The 22471-nt window shown below is 42.9% G+C and overlaps 1 protein-coding gene across 6 annotated transcripts in view; it reads right to left on the reverse strand.

Annotated features, from left to right (window-relative positions):
• The window catches only part of NBEAL1 (neurobeachin like 1), a 132841-nt gene that overhangs the window by 66409 nt on the left and 43961 nt on the right, over positions 1-22471 (reverse strand). For 5 of the 6 annotated variants that reach the window (XR_012646386.1, XM_075001046.1, XM_075001048.1 and 2 more), the window contains 6 exons: positions 12745-13051; positions 11438-11544; positions 6612-6695; positions 3457-3555; positions 2703-3283; positions 590-722 (listed from right to left, as the gene is read on the reverse strand). Coding sequence is in view for 5 of the 6 variants with exons in the window: in XM_075001046.1 (XP_074857147.1) it covers positions 590-722; positions 2703-3283; positions 3457-3555; positions 6612-6695; positions 11438-11544; positions 12745-13051 (1311 nt within the window). In the remaining variant the exon portion in view is untranslated. Of the gene's footprint in view, positions 1-589; positions 723-2702; positions 3284-3456; positions 3556-6611; positions 6696-8161; positions 8249-11437; positions 11545-12744; positions 13052-22471 lie in introns of all 6 variants that reach the window. The other variant, XM_075001049.1, reaches the window with a different exon arrangement.

Below are 22471 nucleotides of genomic sequence, written 5' to 3' on the forward strand. Positions count from 1 at the left end.
TGCTGTATTTGCTTGACCTCATAGTGGAGAAAAGGCCAGGGATGATCTAAGTTTACTTGGCCCTGTCTCAGTGGAAAGGGCAGGAGTTCACTTATTCCTTCCAGCCCTATATTTCTATGATTCTGTAAGTACAGATCTTATCTTGTAATTACTTGTTTAAGTAGCCACACTGAAATTTATTTAGTTTTAAAATTTAAAAACATCTACAAAACTGCTAAGACCCCTGACAATTACTTACAATAACAGATTAGCATAAAATTAACACACACATTAACTTTAAGGCAGCAACACTAATTAAATAGAGAAAACAATTTACTTCAGCCAGCTGATATGTAGCAGCAATCCCTAAAAGCCTCTCACGATAAGTCACATCCAAGAACATAAGTTCATCCTGCCCTAAAACCCTATCAAACAACTAAGCCTGTAATATGACCTAGTCACATATTTAAAGGATTAGATTTTATTTGTAGAACTCGAATGTGTCCTTATTCAAGGGGGTGGGGGGGAAGGTGCTTGTTAAAATCATTAGCTACTACTCTTTAGCTAAGGCTATTCTGTCCCAAACAAAATACATTTAAATAAGTCTTACCCAGAGAGAATCACAAAGACAGTGGTCTGGCAACATCACTGTTGCATACTCTCTCTTTGTACAAACTGCAACCACCAACACTCCAGTGAAGGTAATAAAGGCCTCAAAACCCATCCCACTGCCTGTAAAAAAGCTACAGAATGAAAAATTCATGAGATACCGTACAACAGTTCTGATACACTATCTAGCAGTATGTTAATCCCATGCAAAACCCATTTAAATTGTTTAACGTGACTGAAAACATTCCATCATCACAAATCATAATTAACAAATAAAAGAATCTTCAAAGTGCCATTCTAGCTCACTTAATGTAGTTATTGTTTGCTTTTAATTGTAGGTACATGGAAACCATGGTGTGCAAAAGCAGGCCATAGTTTCTTCTAAGAAGTCCATAGCCATCCTCATCTTTCACATTGAGGTGCAAATCTCAGTCTCAACATGTAACGTTCCAGCTTCAATCACACAGTTGATGCTGGTTTCAAAATGAAGCACTGCATATGCAGGACTGTGGTCTCTACAGATGTTTTCATCCATAATGTTCATTACTTTGCAAAAATGAATGCCCAGAGAACACATGTATTGAAACAGGCACCGGATACGGATGTATCTTTCTTTTTTTAATCCAGTTATAGTATTGACCTTCACAACATGCTCTGGTAAGAACTTCCACAGGCTGACTGAGTTGTGTGGAAAAAGTACTTCCTTTTGTGCATTTAAAACCTGATGCCTGTTAATTACATTTGGGGAAACCTAGGTCTCATATTTGGAGAAGGACTAAATCACACTGTTATTTAGTTTCTCCACACCATATGATCTTATAGATTTCTATCCTATTCTCCATCTTGAAAAAAATGAAAAGTCCCAATCTCTTTAAACTCTCCTTATATGGAAGCCTTTCTATACCCCAATCATTTTTGTTGCTCTTTTTTGAATCTTTACCAATTCCAATATATCTTTTTGGAGATAGGGATGCCACATCTGCATGTGATACTTCAGATGTGGATGTACCATGGACTTATAGAGGCCATTGGGTATCTTCTGCCTGATCTGTTTCTTGAAGATTTTCAACTTTCTACTAGTTTTGACTGCCACTGTATATTGACTGAATGTTTTCAAATAACTATCCACAACACCAGCAAGATCTCTGTTGAGCGGTTAACGGAATTTAGACCCCATCATTTTATATACATTGAGGGGATTATGTTTTCCATGTGTGCATTGCTTACTGTTATCAACATTAAGATTCATCTGCTATTGTGGTGTCCAGTCATCCAGCTTTGTGAACTTTTTAGCTATTCACAGTCAAATTGGGACTTAAATATCTTGAGAAGTTTTCTATCATCTGCAAATTTTGTCACCTTGGCGTTTACCCCTTTTTCTAGATCACTTATTCATATATGGTATAGGACTGGCCCCATTACAGGCACCAGGGCCGTACAGCCCTGCAGGGAGGTGAGCTAGAGCCATGCAGGGCAAGATTTTGACTTGTGCTTAACTCGCATTAATGTGAGTTAAGCACACCTCAAAATCACGCATTTTGAGAGATTACCGTATTGATTAGTGGCCCTTTACATCTCAAGGCCAAACAGCAATCTACCTACAGAAAAACACCTATCAGAAGGTGCCATCTGACATTCCTAAAGGCTAGAAATTGGAATTTAACCCATCTTCTGCAAGAGAAAACTTATGGAATAATACCTTTGTATTCACATGTAAATCTGAGCTATGAGCGGAGCATTTATGTAATCTTTTAGACGATTGGCTTATTGCACCTATGCCTTACTGTTAGCACCTGTCCAGGGAATGCCCACCCTGCTGCGTCTCTTCCCCGACTGGCACCCTATATAAAATTCATTGTAATCAGCTGTTTGTCAGTTTCACAAAGGCTAACAAGCAAAGTGACACTCTGCCAGCTGTGCATAATAAAAGCCTTGTGCTTGAATCTACGCAGTGTCAAACTTCTGCTCCTTCAAGCAGTACATGAAGCCATTCCTATTCACAAACCCACTGATACTCAATTCATGAAATGTACTATATAGATGTAAGCATTGTTATCAAGCATGCCATAAATCAAGAGATGTTCCTCCACAAAAAACAATCACAGCAAGCATACCTGTATAGTTGTTTCCTTTTGCCTCCCTTGCTAGTGAAGCCAGGTGTAATTTGGTCCTGGTCCAGGCATAGCCAAGCATTGAAAGAAAATGCAGAGCCTGGCCATTTATGAATAGGTGGCACAGCAATTCCTGCCATACTAGGTGACAAGTTGAAATACTGCAAAGCACTGTCTAGGCCTTGCTTCCGAGCCATTGCCAGAATTGCACGCATCACAGGTATGACGTAAGGGTGAGCCTGCTTAGGTTCCTTAGTCCTCAAAAGTCGGATTAGTTGACGCAGTTCTTCAGAGCTCACTGACTGACTTCCTAAAGAACCCTGGAGAGCAATCAGGTTTTCAGCACACGTGCGATGGAGCGAAGAGTGGAAGTTTAATGTCTCAATGATCCGAGTGACCATATTTGCATTCACACACGTGGCACGACTCTGCCTGTTAATACAGCAAATTCGCTTCAACCAACTTGAGATAAAGATCTGCAGGTCATGTGACTCTAGCTCTGGAAGCCACTGGATAAGCAGCAATAAGGGCTGGACATTACTAATGCCCAAAATTCCAACAGACATGTGATCACCTTCAACAGCCTAGAAAAGAGCACAGAACATACAGATGAGCTACCGGTTTACTACAATCGACTAGGGGCAGAATAGCTGTCCGTGAGCTGTCGCTCAGCCGGCAGTGTGTCACTTTGCTTGTCAGTCTCAGTGAAACTGACAAACAGCCATTTCAGGTAATGTTCAAAGCAATCACAGCTCACCATATTCATAAGTTCTTCTAGCAACTCTCGTGAAGGCTGACCCAGAGATTTTAGTACCTCATAGATATGTGCATAGCCAATCCGCTCTTTAAAGACCTCCTGAGGAGGGAAGAAAGGTAACATCAATAAACAATATATACGCAGAGCATGTATGCAATAGCCGTAAGAATCCAGAATATTAGACAAAGATGGACCAACTTCTGATAATAAAACAGATGGACACAACTAACTCTAATGGCTAATTACTTACCTGCATTAATGGGGTCCACTGTAACACAGAAATACTTTTATTGTTAGGTTATACTTTAATAAGGACAAATCTCACCTAACGGCTAGAGAAGTTAAGGACAGCTTTTTGACTGACTTGAACTACTTTTGGATTTAGGCCCCATAGTTATGGGTTTATTACCCTACTGCATAATATATAGCATGCAAAAATACTCTGATTCTTAATGTTTCAATTCTAGCTGGCTAATTATAACAAGTGCACAGGCACAGAGAATAGCTTTATTTTACCCATGGCAGGCCATAAACAAAATCTCCAGCGTAACTCTCAATATTTTTCAGAACATTAGTCTTTTTAATTTATCACAAAACACAAATTATTAAGTTTAAGCTATAGTGCAAGATGAAAACAAACAAGTCTAGGTAAAGAAGCTGACATATTCTATGATCATTTTAAGGAAAATATTCTCTTACAAAAATTACGTCTTAACAACAAATGTTTCAGATAGAACCTTTATTGAAAAATGATCACGTATTCTGAAAACTTATCTTTCATTGAATTTATGGAAAACAACTCTCAAGAAGTAAAAACCTACACAGTTATACACATCCATTTACTAGTTAATAAACAGCACTTAAGTAAATTCTCTTCTCACCAAAAAAAAACAAACAAACAAAAAAAAAAAAGTATTTACAATTGTTATTTGTACAATGTGGAAAACACTTTTTAATGAGTTAACGTGTTGGAAGAAACAGGATTGTATGTGACATGCATCTGGGAGTAAAGTAGGGAAGGCCAAAAAAAACTACTGTTGAAATTTTTACATAAAATATGGTAGTCTCTATGACTTCCTTCAAACACTCAGGGAACTTAATTTTAATTGCAGAAAAAGGTTGTCAGAAAATGACTTTATACTCACTTTTTCATGTTTGTTTGTCATTAATCAATCACATTAGCTGCACACCCAGAAACCATTTTCCAACCCCACATGAAATTAAACTAATTTTTCATCCCAAATTGTCATTGTCAAGACCTCGCCGCGTTTTCTGAAAATTGGCTTACGAATATGCATAACTCAAAAACGCTTTAGGCAAAGAGAGAGGTAGCTGTGTTAGTCTGTATCTTCACAATAAAAATGCAGTCATACAGCACTTTAAAGATTAAATATATATATACACACACACACACACACACACAAAATATTGTGTTAGTCTTTACAGTGCTGTATGACTGCTTTTTTGTTTTTCTTTAGGCAAAATGCAACGTCATTTTTGAAGTTACAATCAGCTGAATGCGTATATTCTGTTTTTGCATATATCACTCTTGTATGTAAAGTTAGAAATATGAAATGTGAATTTGTTTATAAGTCTAAGAGTGCTAATGAGGGCCATTATAATACTCAAACCAATGACGTGCAAATGATCTTGTTTTTCCTCTAAGGCTGGATTGTGATCGAGCCTCCTAAGACGTATGGCCAGGACGCTTGATCCTGGAACCATTTTAGATGACGTGCTTTTCCAGTCAAAGGGGGAAAAGTTTAAAATGAACATGAGACTCCTATTCATGGGTAAAGGGGACAGGAGTGGGGAAGCAAATAATAATGGAGTTGCCAGACACCAGAAGACCCCAACTTACCCACCCAGAATGTTCTTTGAACATTTAAGGCTGAACAGGAGGAAGGACTGGGACCAAGCTAAGAGGCTGCCTTGTTTATGAAAGATTATTAGAAGCACTGTTAGGGTAAAAATTTGCATGTAAGAAGTTTCAGTGTATTAGGCTTAGCTAACGTTTTATTTTGCTTAGTAATTACTTTCATCTGTCTTATTTACAATCACTTAAATCCTAATTTTTATAATTAATAAAAACAATTTCTTGCAATTCTGGGCTTCCCATTACAGAGAGGATGTGGGTGCACTGGAGATAGTCCAGCAGAGGACAACAAAAATGATTAGGGGGCTGAAACATGACTTCTGACAAGAAGCTTGGGGATTTCAGCATATTTAGTCTACAGAAGTGAAAACTGGGGGCGGGGAGGAGGAGATTTCATAGTAGCCTTCAACTACCTAAATGGGGGTTCCAAAGATGAAATTCTCAGTAGTGAGAGACACCAAAGCAAGGAGCAGTGGTCTCAAGTTGCAGTGGGGAAGTCTAGGCTGGATATTAGGAAAAACTATTTCACTAGGAGAGTGGTGAAGCACTGGAATGGGCTACCTAGGAAGGTGGCACAATCTCCTTCCCTAGATGTCTAAGTCCCAGCTTGACAAACCCTTGGCTGAATGATTTAGCTAGGGTTGGACTCCATGACCTCCTGAAGTCTCCTCCAAACCAATGATCCTATAATTCTAGGATTATCAAACCTAGTGTAAATAATTGTTATTTAGGGGGGGAAGGCGCAACCACCATGCATCTTTCTCCTTCATTGATAAAGAGGATGAACTTAGGAGCTTTCTCTGTGTAAATCTGTTTACACAGTAAGGTATTTATTTGGAGTTTTGGTCCTCTTTGGGGCTGTGTTTGTGGGAACTGTCAAAACCTTAGGGCTGAACTGATTTAGCATCTGTGTTGTTTTACTGGGAGGCTGTTACCCCAACTCTGCTTTTGCTGGGGGAGACCAAAGCTTCTGGCCCCAGAGGACAAGATAATGGGAAGCCCCTGAGGGCTGGTAGGTAGGCTCATAGGTATGATGAGTAAACTGAGTGACAGCTACAAAAGGGACCTCCCGTGATCCAACCTGTTACAGTGAATTGTCCATAAGAAGAGCACGAGGAAGAAAAGCACAAAGGGTTTCTTGATCTTGTTGGGGCCTGGCATCATCATCATCAATAGTAGTTACCACTACTAACGTAGTAGCAACTCAAAGTTTCACATTAAAACGTTAAAGAAATAAGAAGGATGGGTGCCATAAACAGATGTGAGTTGGTATGCTTACCTTTGCAGCTGGGGATTTGTGCAACACTGCTGTAAGGGCTTGAATAGTAGACACTGCCAAGCAATCTAGCTGTCCCTGAAAGACCTGAAGTAGCAGAGGTGGGTGTTATTTACAAACATATTAAATGGAATTCTGCTCTGAAAGGTATTGTGTGCACTTCTACCAGGATGAAAACCAGAGTTCATTAACATGCTTTACAATCATCTTCCCATCAACATGGATTTCATGACACCATAGCCTATAAGAAAGGACACATGATAGAAAATTGGACACGTAGCTCAAGAAGAAAGAAGCACTCACACACAGTACAGTAAAAGTTTCTGATGGACAAAGATACAAACTTTCCTCATGCTGTTAATGGACAATCTCAAGAGGGAGGGAGGAAAAGAAAGTAAACAAGTCCTTGTGCTGTATGTGGGCACCGCAAAAATATATGGCTTTCTGATAACCAGTTCTTTAAACAAATGAAGATTAACACCATTTTAATCTCAGTGCAGACTCTTGCATACAGCAAAGCAACATACCAAAACATTAGAAGTGATTAGTTATACCAGCACAGTCCAATAACTATCTCTTATTACTGTCATTCTCTGGGATGGAGCACTGCTTGCAAACCAAATGAGCCTCAAATAAAACTTTCCCTTTTATTTTTTCCTAATAATTCCTCTGAATACAAACATTTTTCATGGTAATTTTTGAATGGAAAATGTGATATATGCCAGCAGGTGCCTTTGTAAACCTGACCAGTGGAACTATGCAAATGAACAGACTCAATTTAACAGTATTTGAAATATTACATTGCATACTGGACAATAAGAACTCAAAATTAAAAGACAGCAAGAGCGAATAAATGTTTACATGCAGATCTTTACATTTTACCAATCAGATGGGCTATTTTAAAAAAGAATTGAGATTTCTAGACTACATACTTTCAGGTGCTCAGCACTGCACTATCCATTTTAATTAATAAATCAGTAACATCGTCTATACTCCCATAAGGAGTGGTACAATAAGAATTTACATTTGATGTTCTCCATTATGCTAACGGAAATTCCAAACAACAGACTCTTCTCACCTCCCACATTCAGCCTGTCCATTGTATTGTGAAAAATCTGATCTTAATGACAAGCACAGAATCAGGACATCAACTACAACCATACAGATTCACGAACAAAGCCCCAGAGCCCAAGAGACCACCGTGCTGAGACAAAAAAGCAAAAAAGCAAAAAACGAAATCACCACCAGGTTGACAGTGTTCATACTGGGATCCTATTCCTGTACATCACCCTCCTCAATTTAAAGCAAGCACAGTCTGTATTTTTAAAATATCTAAGACTTGAGGCATTTTCACACATGTGAAATCATGGGTCTAATTTGCTTATCGTGAAAAAGTACTTTCCAAACACAAAAAAGCATAGGTCTGTGCAGCAGCCAGAATTCATTCAGCTGTAACAGTTTAGGGAAGATGGATAAGGTAAAGTACAGGAATCACTTTCCCCACTGACTGCTACTCTGTCTTGGCTTCAAGTGAAGCAAAATTTTGTAGGTACCTGGTCCTCATTCATTTCTGTCAGTAATTTGTTGGCAAGGTCTTTTTCATTCTTGTCTGCCACTTTATTGTTAGCATTTAAAAACAGCTGTTAGAAACAGGAGATAAGAATGATGGAAAGAGGTGCATTAAACATTACCTGCAGCTAATACTGTGAAGCCTGAGATGAATGTGTGTTTCACATATAGCATACATGATCTCACACTGGTGAGTTACACAGTTCTTAACAAGTATCACTTCTGCTAATTCTTCCAATATTACATCAAACTATTGTTAAATATTCATTAGCTTATTCTCTTTTCCAGAAGATAACCAAAAGATGTAATTGCTAAGACACAGAAAAACAGTGCTAATGACAAACTATTAGACTATTTTTATTACTGCCTCAGTTTTGCTAGATGCATGGCAACTAAGTAGCAGGACAGGAGGCTTTCAACATTCAAATTAAAAAAGGAGGAAGATACTGCAAGACATTAGAAATACAAACAGCACAGCTTCCTAGTTTCTCCATGTATGATTCCTCTTGCACGAGGGCCGATGGGTCACCAATAACCTAGAGAAACCTGCTGTATGCTTCAGAATCCTGAGGAGCAATGGCATCAGCTTTGTGAGGGACAGTCTTCAAGAGGAAGAGGACGGAGTGAAATTTTCAGGAACCCTGATGAGACTGCAGCTGGGCAAGAACATTCACTCAGTCACCAAAAGCTGGATCTGTTCTGAAGCTTTACCCTCTTCTGCTTTTAGATGCCAGTTAAGAGGCTGTTAGAAATACATAGTTTACCAGACCAAATAATTTTAAGAAGTCCCTTGAAAAACAGAAGAGCGACATCTTGTCACTTTTCTGAGAAAATATCCAACAGAAAAATGCAATGGGTATGTGAAAACTATTTTTAAAAACCACTTCTTCTGCACTCACTGAAGAGTGAGTGTTCATGAACGAGATGTGAAACCCCAGATTCATTCCAATTTCCCCTAGCACAGGAGAGAAAAATAAGCAACTGAAGAAGATTTTAAAATGGCCAAATGGATGGTTCTCTCCAACTTTGAATTCCGCTATCCAGTGGACAATTCATAGAAAAATAATGTTTTCTGTAGCCCACATAAGGCTAGGTACAGTAACCACTTCTATTCTCCCAATCTGATCTATTTTTAAGAAAAATTTACCATCTATATAAAACAGTAAGGATATCTGAAGAAGCAATGTCAGATGTTCTTAATATACCAATAAAACCCTTTCAACAACTATAAAGTTACTGCAACATTTCAGGGGACAGCCCTGTATAAATTGGGCTTCAGATCAGATAAGATGTTGGTCTGAAATCTAGTTTAACAGCTTTGCAAATAAACCTCTTCCTGTGTTTCCCTAACCCCAGAACTGATTATTTCTCTTCTATAAACTCTGGATACTTCAGAGACCATACATGAACTTCAGCTAAAGATTAGTAGAAAGCTGAAGGCAATTTTGAGGTAAGACCAGAAATATGACTATTACATGGCTCCTGAGAGTATCATAATGGAAGTCAGTTTTGATTTCATTTTGACCCCCTATCCTCTTTGCAAGTTGCCTGGTCTTTAGGTTCACAGACACAACACATTTTGTTGCGTCAGGAACAATCGCTGACTTCTACATTATCTGTGCAGTTATACATTCAAGTATCACTAGCAAACCCAGATTTTCATGAGTGAGGAAAAGACATTTTCAGCAAGAATCTGTCCTGTTAGCAGCAGTATTTGACAAAAAAAAAAAAAGCGTATGACCCTCTCAGCTGAGCTCATCTTTTGTAGACACCCTTTGAAGAGCTTTGCACTGTATGTGAAAAATACACAAATCTTATCCTTGGGGTTATTTATAGAGGAAAAAAAAAGAAAAATTGCACAAATTTGAAAACACTAAAGAAACTTCAGTATAACAACAACAACAGCACCAGCACCAGCAGCAATACACAATAGAAAGGTGTAAATGAAGAGTTCTAATGATAAAAAGGTAGCATGAAATTCAGAGAAAACAGAATGATTAAAACACAGGCCATAATATTGCTGGCACTGAAGTCAATGGGAATAGGAACAGATCCACAGGGTCTATGAATCGGGTAGATAATACCATTGTATGATGGTGTAAGAATCAGGCTAGAAAAACCTGACTCTTTTTATAGCAACATTGCAAAGATTATAGGGTCAGTACAGAAACAGTTAAAGATTCCCAGACTGAAGTGCAAAAACACCAAAATCAACCAAACAAAAAAACAAATGTACTTTTACAAGAAGTTAAAAACACAAATGTCATACAACACACTCAGCGTACACTATACACTCCCACTGAAATCAAATCAGAATTTTGTCCCTGATTTAAATCAACATAAGCAGGACTAGGTCAAAATTTATGCCTGAAAATTTTAACATACGGTTGAATTCAAATATTTTCTAACTAAATGGAATAATGTACAATAATTCACATGCTGTAGCTAGCATTACACTAACGAGAAGCATTCAATACTGCCACAAACAACATGCACTGCGCAGAAAAAAAACAGAAAAGTAATATAAAATTCCAGGAGTTAGGCAGTATTCATATTTACCTATACTTTTTTATTTGGGGAAACTATTTTCTTAAAAGCATAAACTCAGTGAGAGGCACTGGCTTACAATCAATGGCCATCTGGGATTAATATGGAAATATGAATACTATGTCCCTTCTAAAAAGGAAAAGCATCCAAAAAGAACATTTTGTAACATTAAACTCATTCCTAATCTAAACTATGCAGGAATCCACACCAAGCATTCCGAAACCTTTGCAAATGAACACTAGTGTTTTGTATAAGAAATGAATCTCTGAAGTTAGAAATCAATTCACTTAACAGTTATAAGTGACTCATAGTAGGAAGATTGATTTTGATACCAAGTTAAACAAAATTTAGAGATGAAATAGTCTTTAAGGTGCTTGTTAAGAGTATATACAGGCATTTCTCAGAGAAATTGCGAGCATTCACAACTCACTATCTTGTCATCAATACAAGTAGGGTTAACAAGATGTACTTTTACTTGATAGGATTATACCTTTTGAAACATTTATACACGTTTATACCTTTTGTATACCTATATACACATTTATACCTTTTGAAACATTCAGTGGTACAACTCCAGTACTTGACACTCAAGAGGATTATATTTAAATTTAGAGCCAAGATTCAAAGATGATTCATAAAGCTGAACTCTTGTAAGTATGGCATTTTGCTGAGATCATACATAAGTTATTAATGATGACAAAAAAAAAATATACCTTGCAGTTCTGCAGCAGTCGGATGAGATGCTCAAAGCAGTTACTATTAAGGAAGATGGCCTGCAGCACAGGCCTATCAGTGCAGTCCAACATTGCTGTGATGGTGTCTATCACAAGAAAAATAATAATCACAAAAATAGTTATTCTAATCCTTAAGCTTCTTTTTACATTATAATTTTCATACACTCAGAAACACTTCACAGAAGGTGCCACTGAAAACTGTATGCATGGAGAACCACAGTTAAATATTGTGAACGCTTGAAAAATCACTGACTTGAATTCCAGCATAAAAGCTAGGTCTTAAAAAAAAACCACACATTGTGAGGCAGCACAACCCAACAGGTACTGCTATACCTGGAGGAAATCTGGTCTACAGAATGGTTCTGCGACTCAGTTTAAAATCACTGTCATTTGTACATATACAAAAATGCATGCTTTTTTTTTTTTTTTTTTTTTTTTTTTTTAAAAACATGTATTTATATTTACTTCCTCATGAGACAGGTTTCCTCAACATTCTGAAACAGTCTTTATTTTATTTTCCAACAGTCTACATCGTCTCAAAAAGGTATCAAAAAGTTGGGGGAGGGGAAGTGGTGGTGGGCAAGAAATGCCCTTTTTATGTCTCCTCATTCTGTACATCAACTTTAAAAAAAATACAAATTATAAAAGTGAATACAAGCCAACTAACAATATTTTCATTGTTGACAATCGATTGTCTCACCTGAAGTATGCAACCTAGGGAGGCTGTGGAGTTTCCATGACTGGAGGTTTTTAAAACAGCACTAGTCAGGGACAGTGTTGCAGAACTGCTTCAGTGCAAGCAACTGCACTAGATGACCTGTTGAGATCCTTTCCTGTTCCACATTTCAGTGGTTCGATGCAATATTTTGAATTTACAAAACTAAACATTGCAAATAGCTAGTGCATTGGGATGGTTCAAATATTCCAGATAGTCCCTTTTAATCCTATAGGGGTTAACTGAATTCTCAGGTGTAGGAAAGCTGCTCCCTAGTGATAACTTCTAATGGATTTCAAAACAGATACACTATATCTTCCCATCTTTGTTTTATTGCCCCTAAACTATTTGGAGACTGACATCCTTAAGCCAAAAAATGTAATCAATATATTCTGATTCATTTTTTAATTAGAAACAAATTGGCATGTATATTTCAATTAATTTCAAGACGAAGTACTCAATTTTTCATCTAAGAACAAGAACACTAATTATACTTGCTTAAATCATTTCATTTAAAAATATGAAATTTAACAAAATAGATTTAGAAGAAATGACTGTCTGCATCACTCACTCAGCATTTGGATCTGTAGTGCAATGAACCTGTGCTCCCACTGCCTGGATCTCCTGGAGTTAGGTAATGCTGAATGGTCTGAATTGAGTAACTTGAAATAGTTCTCCAGTATGGTACTGGTCTCCACTTGCCGCTGGTCTGAACTGCTGGTGAGAAGGATATGCACTACTTCTGTCAGGCACTTAAGGGTCAGCTCTGCCTTCTTGCTCACTTCCTCAGGATCCCTTTCATCCCAGGTGTCACAGTCTGCCAAAACACGCATCAAGACTTCCATTGTGGCAGGCGATATGGCTTGAAGAGCATTTCTCTGAAATCCACAATAAAAACGGTATTTTAATCTGAGGGCACTGAGCCTCTTCCAAATATTTAAAATCAAGAAACATTTCTGAATCGTGCAATATATCTGAATTCTGATTAACATACCAACAACAAGGGCATTGTTAACTTAGTTAATTATCTGACTGTGTTGATAAATACAGGTTTTGGGCCAAAGCCCGGTCATTCTACTCAGTTAGGCCTAACAGCTTCAAAGGGTATATTTATAGGGAAAAAAATCAGAAATTAGCACTACATAGTGAATATTGTATGCAAAGACAAAAAGCCCCACTAATGTCACATTAGGGTTACATATTTTAATGCAAATATTCTGAAATAAATGCAAAAATTTTTCCAGTAATATTAACCCACTCATTGCATACGTTTATGGATAAAATCTCAATACCTCAGCTTTTGCATTTCTTGACTTTGTGTGAAACTTTAAAGGTGCAATACCAGGATGTGGGTGGAGGGGCTTTTGTTTTCCTGTTTTTAAGCTAATATTCTTTCAGCATATGTCTAATGTACATTAATTTCAATGTGAAAGGGACACTTACTTTGGTTGCAAGTTACTTATTAAAAAAAAGAGTTTACCATGCCCATAACTGGTGTTTTACAAGACATGTTGCTCATGTCCATTCAAGGCAAGAATGTGTGGCCACCAGGCGCAACGGTGCCAGAAGATTTTCGCACAGTGGTACCCATGGGGCCAGCTACAGTGCCTCTGGAGTGGCACATATATATACTACACAGGACAATGTTGGGCCCTTCCACCCTCAGCTCCTTGCTGCAAATGCTGAATGCGGAGAAGGAAAGCAGGGTGTTGAACATGGGCGTGAGCAACACATCTCGAAGAGATGGGCTTGGAAGAGATGTGTTACAGAAACAGGTAACAGCAACGAAGGGTCCTGTGGCACCTTACAGACTAACAGAAAAGTTTAGAGCATGAGCTTTCGTGAGTTAACTCACTTCTTCAGATGCTGGTCCTGGAAATCTGCAAGGCCAGGTATAAATAGGCCAGAGAGAGGATGGGGATAACGAGGTTAGCTCAGTCAGGCAGGCTGAGTTGTATTGTCATCAGTAGATCTGGAGGTGTGAACTCCCAGAGAGGGGAAGCTGCTCTAAATACAAAAGCAGCTTCCCCTCTCTGGGAGTTCACACCTCCAGATCTACTGATGACAATACAACTCAGCCTGCCTGACTGAGCTAACCTCGTTATCCCCATCCTCTCTCTGGCCTATTTATACCTGGCCTTGCAGATTTCCAGGACCAGCATCTGAAGAAGTGAGTTAACTCACGAAAGCTCATGCTCTAAACTTTTCTGTTAGTCTGTAAGGTGCCACAGGACCCTTCGTTGCTGCTACAGATCCAGACTAACACAGCTACCCCTCTGATACTTGAGAAACAGGTAACTGTCTTTTCTTCTTTGAGTGCAAGCCATGTAGCTGGTGTTGGGAGGAGTTTAAGGGCTTGTTGTATGATGGCATAGCGTATTGCAAATGTACAAACTGAGGACCACATTGCAACCTTGCAGTTATCCTGCATGTGGATATGATCCAGAAAAGCTGCCAGATGTCAAGCCAGTGGCAGAGATTGGTTCTGCAGCTAGGCTACCTAAACAAATACTGGATGGTGACTATGACAGGCCCAAGCAAGAGCTCCTCTTGAGACAGTACCGAGCACTCCTGAGTGACAATGAAGCCAAGAATGAGCATCAAGACATATTCTTCAGCTCCTCAAGGATGTACACGTCTGGAGCAAAGAGCAGTGCCATACTGAGGTGATATGGTGGCATGGAGCAGAATGGAACCATAAGTCCCAACACCCTGCTGGGTTGCATGATGGAAAGGTGGGGGCCAGAGATTGATGAGTGGAGAAAAGCTGCCAGTCGGCATTGGTTCGGTACCTGGATCTGCAGCTAGACTGTGGAAAGAGCTATCCCTGGGAATGCTGATTGTGCTGGTGGACACATCCTCTCAGGTCTACACCTGGCGGCCAGCAAAACCCCTCTTCATACACCAGAAGCCCTTGTGTCCCCTGGAGACTACACAAGCATACTGGCCTTCTGTCTCCCCCTGCACTGGTAGATACATGGCAAGATGCTCCCCTTAAGAGAAACTGCTGACTGTGGGGGCCAAAGGGGTCCAGCATGGCCCAGAGTCCAGCTATTGCTGGTGTAGGCAGTACCAGCATGGAGAGAATCTCCCAAGCTGCCTGAGAAAGGGCAATGGCACATTGAGATGGGAACCTCTACCTGGGCTTCCATGCTCCAGTTCAGCCTTGGAGGTCGACAGCACTATCACTGAAGGGTCTGTGCGAATGGCTGTTTAGCCTTGCTCTTGTGTGGGCCCAGAGATCTACCCCTCTGTACTTTCTCCAGCTTTTTAGATGGGGGGGGGAAAAGGGGGAATGGTGCTACATGCGTCAGTGCCAGTGGTGCACTTTGTACCAAAGCACTTATGCTGAGGACGAAGTCCGAACACTGGTATTATGCTGGAGCTAGACCCAAACTCATGCATCTGACAAATCGGGTTTTTGCCCACAAAAGCTTATGCTCTAAAACATTAGTATATAAAGGTGCCCAAGGACGACTTCTTGTTTTTGAAGATACAGACTAACTTGATACTCCTCTGATACTTAACTCCACGAGGAGAGCCTCTAAACAAAACGTCCCTCTTCTTTGTGACTTAAGAGCAGCAGATCCAGCACTGGTCACCGATATGTGCATTGCCGAAGCACTGACAACGTTCCTTGTGGAGGGCCACGAACAGGCATAGGCCTCAGGCAGCTAACTATCTCGAATCAGAGAGGTAGCCATGTTAGTCCGTAGCTTCGAGAACAACAAGAAGTCTTGTGGCACCTTATAGAATAACAGATATTTTGGAGCATAAGCTTTTGTGGGCAAAGACCAGCTTCATCAGATGCATGAGTGGGGGGGAGTTTCAGAGGGGTATTGGAAGAGTGGGGTCCCAGTAAGAGGGACGGAAGGAACTATTTACAAGGTGATTAACAAAGTAGATAAGAAGGGATGCAGCAGAAAATGCTGCAACACCAAAGTTTCCAGCATCATTGCTGGCAACAACAAGGAACAGAGGAAAGGACCCACAGCACCCTACACAGTGCAACTATACACACCAACATTGAATGGACATGTGCAAGGACACAAAGGAGAAATATTTTAGTTTTAGTTTTCATCTGAATTGTTTAAAGTGATACCAATTATGTATTCTATTTTATAATATATCTTTTGCCACAGCAGAGTACAGTTTAAGTTCATACTTTCCTACAACCCATGTTTTCAAATATCCCCAAATTTCTCAGTTCAGAATTTCAACCTTCAATAGAATTAACTAGTGATAAGCTCTTTGTTAATCTTTTACAAGCTAAACTGTGCAAGCACCAAGGGCTTTATTCTGCCTACAAAAGTGATATTGTCTTATATTTTGCCGTCAGATTATACTTGACTATATTTGCACAGAAAAAAAATCAAATTCCCATGCCTCTCTTCTATCAGCTATTTAAAATAACTAAATTGGACCTCGCTCGTGCAAAGGCCTGGCTACCAGGCTTGCTTATCATATGACTTGACAAAACGGGCATGACATAACAGGCAACATTTTTTCAAAGCTCTAGCCCAGAAATTCCTCCTAGTCTCATTTCCCTTCCCCACCCATATATTCAGTGCCACTAATGCTGCATTACTGAAACACAAGTATGCTTCAAATTTCTTCCTTAGAAATGCCAAACCAAATTATCTGGAGTATGTACACTGCAATTCTAGTCTATTCTTGTACTCCTTTGTGAACTCCTTGGCAGCGAGCTGACACACATGCTCCTTTAATTTGGAATACTATCCTTATTGTGCCAGCAGAGAGGAATATGTTTAGGTCAGGTCTACACTGAAAATGTTGCATCAGCCCCACTGCACAGCTTCAGCTGTGCTGTCATAGTGCTTCTGTGTCGATGCTACCATGCCAGAAGGAGAGTTTCTCCCATTGGTGTAATTAATCCACCTCAATGAGAGGTTATAGCTATGTTGATGGGAGGAAGACATATATAGAGAAGTTACTCACCTGTAGTAACGATGGTTCTTCGAGATGTGTCCCCGTGGGTGCTCCACAATAGGTGTCGGGCTTGCCCGGCACAGCAGATCGGAAATCTTCCAGCAGTTTCTCTTGGATCACGCATGCGCCGGCGCGCACCGCTCCCCTGCGCGCCCCTGGCCACATGCACGATCCGGTCCCCGCCAGTTCCTTGACCAACCGCTTTGAATGCTCCTGAGAAACACTAGACAGAGATCCGAAGCAGGGAGGATGGGCGAGTGGTGGAGCACCCACGGGGACACATCTAGAAGAACTATCGTTACTACAGGTGAGTAACTTCTCTTTCTTCTTTGAGTGGTCCCTGTGGGTGCTCCACAATACGTGACTACCCAGCAGTAACCCAAGTAAGGAGGTGGGTAATCGGTTTACGTGCAGCTTGCCCCCAAGAGGACTGCTGTCGACAGATGGGTATCCTCTTCGAATACCCGATGAAGGGCATAATGCTTGGCGAAGGTGTCGTTGGATGACCAGGTCGCCGCTCTACAGATGTCTTTTAATGAGATGCCCTTGAAGAAGGCTGTTGCCGCCGCCACCGCCCTGGTGGAGTGAGCCCTGGGCAGGGCCAGCAAAGGAGTCTTTTGAAGCTCGTAGCACATTTTTATACAGGACACAATGTGCTTTGAGATTCTCTGTGAAGAGAAACCTTCTCCTTTTGAGCTGGGAGAAACAGAGACTAGAAGCCTGTCCGTTTTCCGGAAGGACTTAGTTCTGTCTATGTAGAAGGCCAACGCCCTCCTCACATCCAGGAGATGCAGGCGTGCCTCCTTGCTGGAGCTGTGAGGCTTCGGGTAAAACGAGGGTAAAACTATTGGTTCGTTAAGATGGAACTCCGAAGAAACTTTTGGAACAAAGGCTGGGTGCAGCCTTAAAGTTACTGCCTCCTTTGAGAATACTGTGCAGGGCGGCGTTGCCATCACTGCTGCAAGCTCACCCTCCCTGCGGGCTGACGTAATTGCAAGGAGGAAAGTTGTTTTTATCGTAAGGAGACGTAGGGGAACTGTGACTAATGGTTCAAAAGGTGGACCCGATAGCGTGCTGAGCACCAAGTCCAAATTCCACAATGGTGGAAGCGGTTTCCGAGGGGGGTACAGGTTTACCAGCCCCTTCACAAACCTGGTAACGATAGGATGGGCAAATACCGTGGGCCCTTCCTCTGTATGCCGAAAGGCTGATATAGCGGCGAGGTGGACCTTTAGCAAGGATAGAGAAAGCCCGCCTCTCTTGAGGTCCAATAAGTATTCTGATGTTACAGGTATAGGAACGTCAAGGGGAGCCGACTGCTTGGCGGAACACCAGGCTGTCAATCGAGTCCATTTCTGCTTGTAAGTCCTCCTGGTGGAGGTCCTTCGGCTACCTTCCAGGACTTGTTGTACTCCCTCCGTACACGTGCTCTCTAAGGAGCTGAGCCATGGATTAGCCATGCTTGTAGACGCAGACCCTGAGAGTGTGGGTGTGGGTGCACTATGGACCCCTGAACCTGCGTCAGTAAGGCCGGCACCACCGGTAGAGGAAGTGGTGGGCGGTCCGACATGCGCAGAAGCAAGGGAAACCATTGCTGCCGATCCCAAGTTGGGACTATGAGTATCATGCGAGCTCTCTCCCTTCTGGCTTTCTGCAAGACCTTGTGGATAAGCGCTGTGGGGGGAAACACGTAAAGTAGGGGGCTCCTCCATGTAATCATGAATGCGTCCCCCAGGGACCTCTGCCCCACTCCTGCCCTGGAGCAGTCCTGGGGACACTTCTTGTTGTACTGGGTGGCAAACAGATCGATCTGGGGAAACCCCCATGTACGAAAAATGCGCCGTAGCAGATCAGAGCGGATCTGCCATTTGTGCGTGAGTGCAAAACGCCTGCTCAGCTGATCCACTTTCACGTTGTGAGCGCCTGGCAAGTACGAGGCTTTCAACGTTATGTTGTTGGCAATGCACCAGTTCCACAATCAGACTGCTTCCGCACATAGGGCATGGGATCGTGCTCCTCCTTGTCGATTGATGTAAAACATAGTGGAGGTATTGTCTGTATTGATCCCGACTACTTTGCCATGTAGGTAATCTCGAAAATGTTTGCAGGCGTTGGAACACTGCTCTGAGCTCCAGTATGTTTATGTGCAGTGTCTGTTCCGCAGGGGACCATAGCCCTTGCGTCACCTTGTCGCCGATGTGCGCTCCCCATCCTACGTGGGAGGCATCAGTAGTAAGAAAAATAGAAATTTGTGGTTGGTGAAAGGGCACTCCCACTAGCAGATTCTTGGGGTATTCCCACCACACCAGGGATCTGCGCACCTCTGTTGTAGGCGACACCACCCTGTGGACAGTGTGGGATGCCAGTTTGTAAACGCTCGCTAGCCAATGCTAGAGGCTTCACATGTGTAACCTGGCATTCTGTACCACAAACGTCGCTGCCACCATGTGGCCCAGCAGCTGTAAGCACATTAAGACTGGCACCGTGGGGCTGTATGTGATGACTTGCACCAGCGAACGGATGGCGCAGAAGCAGGCGTTGGGTAGGTACACCCTTGCTGTGATAGAGTTTGTGTGTGCCCCGATGAACTCTATATGTTGTGTGGGTTCGGACTTTGACTTTGCGAGGTTGATAACTAGGCCCAGCGAAGAAAACGTGTCCGCTGTGACGCGTATCATGCACAAGACCTCTGCCTTTGAGGCCCCTTTCAGTAGGCAGTCGTCCAGATATGGGAAAATAAACACCCCCTGCCTGTGCAGGTAGGCTGACACCACTGCCAGGGTTTTGGTAAAGACTCTGGGGGCCGAGGAGAGGCCGAACGGAAGAACCCTGTACTGGAAGTGCTCCTTGCCGACCGTGAAGCGGAGGAAGCGTCTGTGTGCTGGGTGGATCGTTATATGAAAGTAAGCATCTTGTAAGTTGAGGGCTGCAAACCAGTCTCCATCGTCCAGTGCCGTGAATATCAAGGCAACTGTGATCATCCGAAAACATTGCTTGCGCAAGTAACGGTTGAGGCCCCGAAGATCTAAGATGGGCCTCCAGCCTCCTGTTTTCTTCTCTGTTAGGAAGTAGCGTGAATAAAAACCTTTCCCCTGGAATTCTTCTGGCACTCTTTCCACCGCCCCTATGAACATAAGGTGATCCACCTCCTGCTTGAGCCTTGCCTCATGGGCAGCGTCCCGGAGATGAGGCCTGGGGGGAGGCTTCGTCGGTGGGAGCGACTGGAAGGGGATCACGTAACCCGTGGCTATGATCTCCAGCACCCATTTGTCTGCGGTGATCTTTTGCCATTGGGAGTGGAACGGTCTGAGGCGATGATGGAACATGAGATGAGAGTGGCATTGAGCGAGGGTATTGATAGTGCAGCCCCCGACATACCCGTCAAACTTGTTGCCTTTGGGCCTGTCCCGAAGGCGTACAGCTTTGTTCAGAATGTCGCCTGGGAGTTCTGTACTGTTGCTGCTGTTGATGGCGCCCTTGGTCGTAGCCCCGTTGATATTGAGCACGCTGTGGTTGGTAAGCGTAGCGTCTTTGCTGAGGATAAAATTTTTTCTTCCTGTATGGGGGAGTATAAATGCCCAAGGCTCTAAGTGTAGCTCTCAAGTCCTTACTGGAGTGGAGGACTGAGTCAGTTGAGTCTGCAAACAGCTTTTGTGTATCAAAGGGAAGGTCCATGATCTTCGCCTCTAAGTCCCTAGGGATACCAGATGTCTGGAGCCAGGATTCTCTACACATGACCACTGCTGTCGCCGTTGAACGTGCCGCCGTATCCGCCATGTCCAGGGCGATCTGGACTCCCGTCCGCGATGCTACGTAGCCCTCTTGAACAATTTCCTTTAACACTGGCTTTTTGTCTTCTGGAAGTAAATCCATGAGGGGAGTAAGCCTGGAGTAATTATCAAAATTATGGTTTGCTAGGTGTGCTGCATAAATTTGCCACTCTCAATAGCAGGGTAGAAGAGGAATATACCTTCCTGCCAAACAGCTCTAGTTTCTTAGCATCTTTGCCCGATCCCTCCCGATTTGTACTGAGAAGCCTTTGACCTCTGCTGGGATGATTCGACCACCAAAGAATTTGGTTGTGGGTGACTGAAGAGGAACTCCATGCCCTTTGCCAGGACGAAGTACTTCTTAACTGCTCTCTTGTTCGTAGGCGGAATAGAGGCCGGAGTCTGCCATATGGTAGTGGCTGACTCCATAATGGCTTCGTCCAGCGGAATAGCAATTTTGGATGAAGCCGGGGGTCTCAAATTTTTCAGGAGTTTGTGATGTTTCTCCTGCACCTCTGCCATTTGAATGTCTTGCGTGAAAGCTACCCTTTTACATAGCTCCTGAAATTGTTTAAGGTCATCTGGGGGGGGAGACATCCCCAGAGGCCATGGCCTCATCTGGGGAGGATGAGGAGGAACCACTGGGGTAAACCTCCCTCGAACCCTTGGGCTCCTGCAGTCGATGATACACTTGCTCCCTGGAGGATTGTGAAGGAAAGTCTCGAGGTTCTAAAACTAACTCCCCTTGAGACAACTGTGTTTCCGTCCCCGATCGAGAGTGTCCACAGAGGTATTGAGCGGCCGGGGGGGACCTGCCCCTAGGTGTAGGCCTGTTGTGTCTGTGTCCAGCATGAGGACGACCATAGCAGCATGGGCAAGGGTCCAGGGATGGAGACCCAGACCACTCACGGGGTGTGTACCCCCGATGTCTGGGAGAGCAAGACCTCTGCGATGACACAGATAGAGGTGAAACTGGCTTGTGATAGTACTCTAGGGGATCCACTCCCAGAAATGGTGAAGGTGGCCCAAGCCATGGTGACATTGGTTGGAGGAACGGAGGAGGTGGTTCTGGATAGGCCGGTGGAGACACAGGCCTTCGGTGCGGCGTGTGTATCACAGGGGGAGGGCTTGGTGCTAACAGCAGCACAGCCCTGTCCGGAGATGGGCTGCGGTGCCGGGTTTTAGATTTCGCCTTGCCCCTCCCCTGCGGGGCTGGCACCGCCCCCTCCCATGCCGGGGATCTCGGCCCCGCTGTCAGCACCGCGCTCAGCACAATCAGCTGCGGTGCCGCATGGGTAGCTTCCTCCGGCGCCTGCAGGCTCCATGCCTGGTGCCCCTGTACCGTCGGTGCCGCCGGGTCCAGCGCTTGCCTCGCTGACGCTCTAGGCGCCGCGCGTGCCAGCTGTTGTGTAACCGGAGGCTCAGCCTCTGCCACATGCGCTGCCACGCTGCCGCTTGCCTGAGTATGTGGTTGGGGGCTGTGTGCTCTGCCCGTCCCGCTTGCTGAAACCGCTGGAGGGGATCGAGCCGGGGAGAGTTTCCTCCGTTTCTGCACCAAGGGGGTCAGAGAAGCTGCCT

The sequence above is a fragment of the Carettochelys insculpta genome, chromosome 8, assembly GCF_033958435.1.
Source record: "Carettochelys insculpta isolate YL-2023 chromosome 8, ASM3395843v1, whole genome shotgun sequence".
In the NCBI taxonomy this organism is placed as follows: domain Eukaryota; kingdom Metazoa; phylum Chordata; order Testudines; family Carettochelyidae; genus Carettochelys; species Carettochelys insculpta.